A 5,949-nucleotide genomic window follows, 5' to 3' on the forward strand; every position below is an offset into this window, starting at 1 on the left:
CATTGTAGTATCCAACTGACATTGTAGTATCCAACTGACATTGTAGTATCCAACTGACATTGTAGTATCCAACTGACATTCTAGAATCCAACTGACATTCTAGAATCCAACTGACATTCTAGTATCCAACTGACATTCTAGTATCCAACTGACATTCTAGTATCCAACTGACATTCTAGAATCCAACTGACATTCTAGAATCCAACTGACATTCTAGTATCCAACTGACATTCTAGAATCCAACTGACATTCTAGTATCCAACTGACATTCTAGTATCCAACTGACATTCTAGTATCCAACTGACATTCTAGTATCCAACTGACATTCTAGTATCCAACTGACATTCTAGTATCCAACTGACATTCTAGTATCCAACTGACATTCTAGTATCCAACTGACATTCTAGTATCCAACTGACATTCTAGAATCCAACTGACATTCTAGAATCCAACTGACATTCTAGTATCCAACTGACATTCTAGTATCCAACTGACAATCTAGTATCCAACTGACATTCTAGTATCCAACTGACATTCTAGTATCCAACTGACATTCTAGTATCCAACTGACATTCTAGTATCCAACTGACATTCTAGTGAACTAACATTCTAGTATCCAACTGACATTCTAGAATCCAACTGACATTCTAGTATCCAACTGACATTCTAGTATCCAACTGACATTCTAGTATCCAACTGAGATTCTAGTATCCAACTGACATTCTAGTATCCAACTGACATTCTAGAATCCAACTGACATTCTAGAATCCAACTGACATTCTAGTATCCAACTGACATTCTAGTATCCAACTGACATTCTAGAATCCAACTGACATTCTAGTATCCAACTGACATTCTAGTATCCAACTGACATTCTAGAATCCAACTGACATTCTAGTATCCAACTGACATTCTAGTATCCAACTGACATTCTAGTAACCAACTGACATTCTAGTATCCAACTGACATTCTAGTATCCAACTGACAATCTAGTATCCAACTGACAATCTAGAATCCAACTGACATTCTAGTATCCAACTGACATTCTAGTATCTGTAGTAACCTGGTATATTTATGTTTACCAATAGATGGCAGTATTGACTCAAGACGGGGGTTTGCTTCCCGCTATCCGTAGCTATTTCCTATGTCTGCCTATATTACCATGATTAAGAAAGCTTCAGGAGTTTAAGCCAGGTGCATAAGATAATGTAAAATCTAAGTTACAATTAAAGACTAAACCGTACGTAAGTCTCATGAGTCGTAACTCTAAGAAGCCTTTAAGGATACTACATATTTGGCGATGAGGATAACTATGGAGAACTGCGTTGGATTTTTTTGCCACGAAGTTAACGGAGTGTTTGGAGTGCGACGCGGGAGGTGAGACTCAAGTGACCGGTGGAAGATTCTGAAGGCTTGATTCCCTGGATACGGGTAGGACAAATTATTGACTGTGTGAGGGGAGAAACAATCGAAAAAGATGGCTTTGGCAACAATAGGCTCGCTACCACCATTTGATCCTAAAAATCAGGAATGGGAGGAGTACTGTGAAATAATGGAACATTTCTTTGCTGCTAATGAAATAACTGATGCCGCTAAACAGAAATCCATACTCATAAGCGTTGTCGGTGCACAGACGTACAGCTTAATGAGAAACCTGTTGAGCCCAGAAAAACCAGGAGAAAAGTCATTCATAGATTTAGTCGAACTATTAAAAAATCACTTCAACCCCAAACCCAGTGAGATAGTACAAAGATTCAAGTTTGATTCACGCATGAGAAAACCTACCGAATCAGTGGGGGAATATGTGGCTGAGTTGAGAAAACTAGCATTGGACTGTAACTATGGGAATACATTATCGCAAATGCTACGCGATCGGCTGGTGTGTGGGATTAATGATGACAGGATACAAATAAGATTGTTATCAGAGCCTAATCTCACGTTTGAGAATGCACTCAAACTGGCCCAGGCCATGGAGTCCGCAAATAGAAATGCACTGGATTTGCAGACAAGGGGCGCAACTGCGTGCCATACAGTAAAAGAGAGCAGCGCTGAGCGCGTAGAATTTCAAAGAACAGAAAGCCGTGGTGCAGCAGCCAATAGAGACTGTTATCGTTGCCAAGGCAAACACGCAGCGTTTGACTGTAAATTCAAACACGAAAAGTGTTATGCATGTGGGATAATAGGCCACATTGCGAGGGCGTGCCGAAATAAAAAGAAGCCATGGGCTGCAGAAAAGAGGACGGACAGAAAACCGAATACCTCCAGACGCTCTAGCTACCGATCTAATCAAGTGATAGAAAGTGAAAGTGAGTGCGCAGACGCAGAGCAAGCATTCTCAATGTACAGTGTACAGGGGGCGAATATGAAGAAGGTGGAGCCTTTCATTGTGGAAATGGGAATAAATGGATTGAAGGTACCGTTTGAACTAGACACAGGATGTAGTGTCACTCTGATGAACAGGTCCCAATTCTATAGGAAGTGGAAAACCGTTGAAGTGCCTAAACTGAGAGACACCCCCATTAAACTCAAAACGTACACAGGGGAGAAGATCACTGTGATTGGAGTTGCTGATGTTCAAGTGGAATATCATGGACAAAATAAAAATCTGCCTCTCTTAGTAGTGGAAGGTACTGGCCCCAGCTTACTAGGAAGAGGGTGGTTGGAGGAAATAAAATTGAACTGGGATGAAATCAAACATGTCACCACAGAGACATTGACACTACAGCAGGTGCTTTCAAAGCATGAGTGTGTTTTCAAAGAAGAGCTAGGGACATTAAAAGGGGTCCAAGCTACCATTCATGTTGCTGCTGATGCTACTCCCAGATTCTATAGGCCAAGATCAGTTCCATATGCCATGAAGCCTAAAGTGGATGTGGAAATTGACAGACTCTTAGCAGAGGATATAATTGTACCTGTCAAGTTTTCTGAGTGGGCAGCACCAGTTGTTCCCATACTAAAACCAGATGGTTCAATCAGATTATGCGGTGACTACAAGCTGACTGTAAATAGAGTTTCCTCTCTGGAGCAATACCCGATACCCAAAGTTGAGGATTTGCTTTCAACGTTAACCGGAGGGCAACAGTTTACAAAACTGGACATGAGTCACGCATATCAGCAAGTGCTAATGGATAAAGCTTCACAGAAGTACCTGACCATAAACACCCACAGAGGGATGTTTACCTATAAACGCTTACCTTTCGGGGTGTCTTCTGCACCAGCTATCTTCCAAAGGACTATGGAGGGAATTCTGCAGGGGATACCCAAGGTAGCAGTTTACCTCGACGACATTCTTGTCACGGGAGTCACGAAGGAGGAACATCTCAGAAACTTAGGTGAAGTTTTGAGGAGGATGGAGGACGCCGGTCTCCGGCTGAAGAGGAGCAAATGTACACTGTTAGCTGATGAAGTACAGTACCTGGGTCACAAGGTGGATGCCAAGGGGTTACACACTGTCAAAGCTAAAGTGAGGGCTGTTGTGGAAGCTCCAGCTCCGACAAACGTTACAGAGCTGAAAGCCTATCTAGGCTTACTGAACTATTACAATCGCTTCCTCCCGAACCTCTCTACCCTCTTAGCTCCTCTACATCAACTGCTAAGGAAAGATGTGGCCTGGAAATGGTCAGAAAGACAGGAAGAAGCTTTTGCAAAGTCAAAGGTGTTACTGCAATCAGCTGAAGTGCTAGTGCACTACTCAGCAGACAGAGATCTTATCTTATCGTGTGATGCCTCAGCGTATGGTGTGGGGGCGGTGCTATCCCACCGGATGGAGAATGGTGCAGAGAAACCTATCGGGTTTATGTCAAGAACGTTGTCGCCAGCCGAGAAAAAGTACTCTCAGCTGGACAAGGAAGGACTGGCTGTCATATTCGGAATACAGAGATTCCACAAGTACTTGTACGGGAGAACATTCACTATTGTGACGGATCATAAACCTCTGATCTCGCTGTTCCATGAACAAAAGCCAGTACCACAAATGGTCTCTCCAAGAGTTCAACGTTGGAATGTGTGGCTCAGGGCCTACGAGTACAGAATCATTTACAAACCAGGTAGATACCATGGGAATGCTGATGCTCTGAGTAGGCTGCCTGTTCCAGAAATCATCAGTCAGGAAGAAGAAAATGACCAGGTTTTGATGATCGACGTGTTGGATGATGCACCAGTGAACACAGCACAAATCAGGCAATGGACTTCAAAGGATGTGACGTTATCACAAGTGCATGAATTTATCCTGAAAGGATGGCCTACAGTGATAGAGCCTCAGATCATGCCTTACTACACTCGCCACTTGGCATTGAGTGTTCGAGATGGATGTGTTCTGTGGGGTTCAAGAGTAGTTATCCCACCACAAGGGCGGGGGTTGCTACTGAAGTTGTTGCATCAGTCGCATCCAGGTATGTCGAGAATGAAAGGCCTAGCGAGGTCATATGTCTGGTGGCCAAAGATGGACCACGATGTGGAAAATGAGGTTAGCCGGTGTGAAGATTGTCAGAGTAACAGGAAGTCACCACCCACCGCGCCATTACATCCATGGGAATGGCCAGAAAAACCATGGACACGACTACATGTGGACTACGCTGGACCTTTCCTAGGAAAAATGTTCCTTGTGCTGATTGATTCTCATTCAAAGTGGATGGATGTTTACCCCATGAACACGTCAACATCGTACGCTACGATTGAGAAGTTGAGACAAAGCTTCAGTGTTATGGGATTGCCTCAAATGTTGGTTAGTGACAATGCTACTTGTTTTACAAGCACTGAATTCACAAGTTTCATGAAACAAAATGGTATTCAGCATGTAACGTCGGCCCCTTTTCACCCATCTTCAAACGGATTAGCAGAACGTGCAGTTCAGACCTTGAAGGAGGGGATGAGGAAGATGCAAGGGCCCAGCATTGAAACAAAGGTGTCAAGATTCTTGTTTAGCTACAGGATTACTCCTCAAGCTACGACTGGGTTGTCACCTGCAGAAATGTTGATGTCAAGGAGGTTAAGGTCAACCTTGGATCTCATCAGACCAGACCTGAAAATGAAAATACAACAAAAGCAATGGAATCAAAAATGGAATCATGATACCCGAGCCAAACTCAGAAGTTTCTCAACTGGAGATGATGTCTATACAAGAAACTATGGGTTTGGTCCTAAATGGATTCCAGCTACCATTGAGGATTGCTCAGGACCAGTATCTTATACTGTGATCATCGGAAGTGGACAAAGACTAAGGAGACACGTGGATCAGATCCGAGCTCGAATTCCAGTTCCATCCGGAGATCTGGATCAATTCTTAAACGAGCAGGACAGGACATTGGAACGTTCCCCAGAGTTGCAGTTGGACAAACCACCTGAGACCAACAATGCTCAACTTCCTGAGACCACCAGTCCGGGACGACCTCCTCCTGTGAAGTCTCCACAAAAGGACTTTGTTTCACCATCAAGGGGTGAAGATCTGGTGGCACCAGCTACACCACCTCTGAGACGCTCTATTAGAGAGAGACGTCCGCCAGACTTTTTCAGATCCTAAAAGAGATCATTTTTGTAAAAATGTAAATAAGAATATAGCATAGCTCAGAAAGGAATTAAATTGGGTTATTAGCTTTAAAGGGGGGGAATGTAGTAACCTGGTATATTTATGTTTACCAATAGATGGCAGTATTGACTCAAGACGGGGGTTTGCTTCCCGCTATCCGTAGCTATTTCCTATGTCTGCCTATATTACCATGATTAAGAAAGCTTCAGGAGTTTAAGCCAGGTGCATAAGATAATGTAAAATCTAAGTTACAATTAAAGACTAAACCGTACGTAAGTCTCATGAGTCGTAACTCTAAGAAGCCTTTAAGGATACTACAGTATCCAACTGACATTCTAGTATCCAACTGAGATTCTAGAATCCAACTGAGATTCTAGAATCCAACTGACATTCTAGTATCCAACTGACATTCTAGTATCCAACTG

General features: G+C 43.0%; 1 protein-coding gene across 1 annotated transcript; it reads left to right on the top strand.

Annotated features, from left to right (window-relative positions):
• Positions 1-1,229: 1,229 nt before the first annotated feature.
• Positions 1,230-5,692, top strand: LOC120035894 (uncharacterized protein K02A2.6-like). Its single transcript, XM_038982356.1, has one exon. It carries the CDS (start codon positions 1,478-1,480, stop codon positions 5,516-5,518), a length of 4,041 nt encoding a protein of 1,346 aa, XP_038838284.1. The 5' UTR covers positions 1,230-1,477; the 3' UTR covers positions 5,519-5,692.
• The last annotated feature ends 257 nt before the right edge of the window (positions 5,693-5,949 follow it).

This window comes from Salvelinus namaycush, unplaced genomic scaffold (genome assembly GCF_016432855.1).
Source record: "Salvelinus namaycush isolate Seneca unplaced genomic scaffold, SaNama_1.0 Scaffold1136, whole genome shotgun sequence".
NCBI classification, from domain to species: domain Eukaryota; kingdom Metazoa; phylum Chordata; class Actinopteri; order Salmoniformes; family Salmonidae; genus Salvelinus; species Salvelinus namaycush.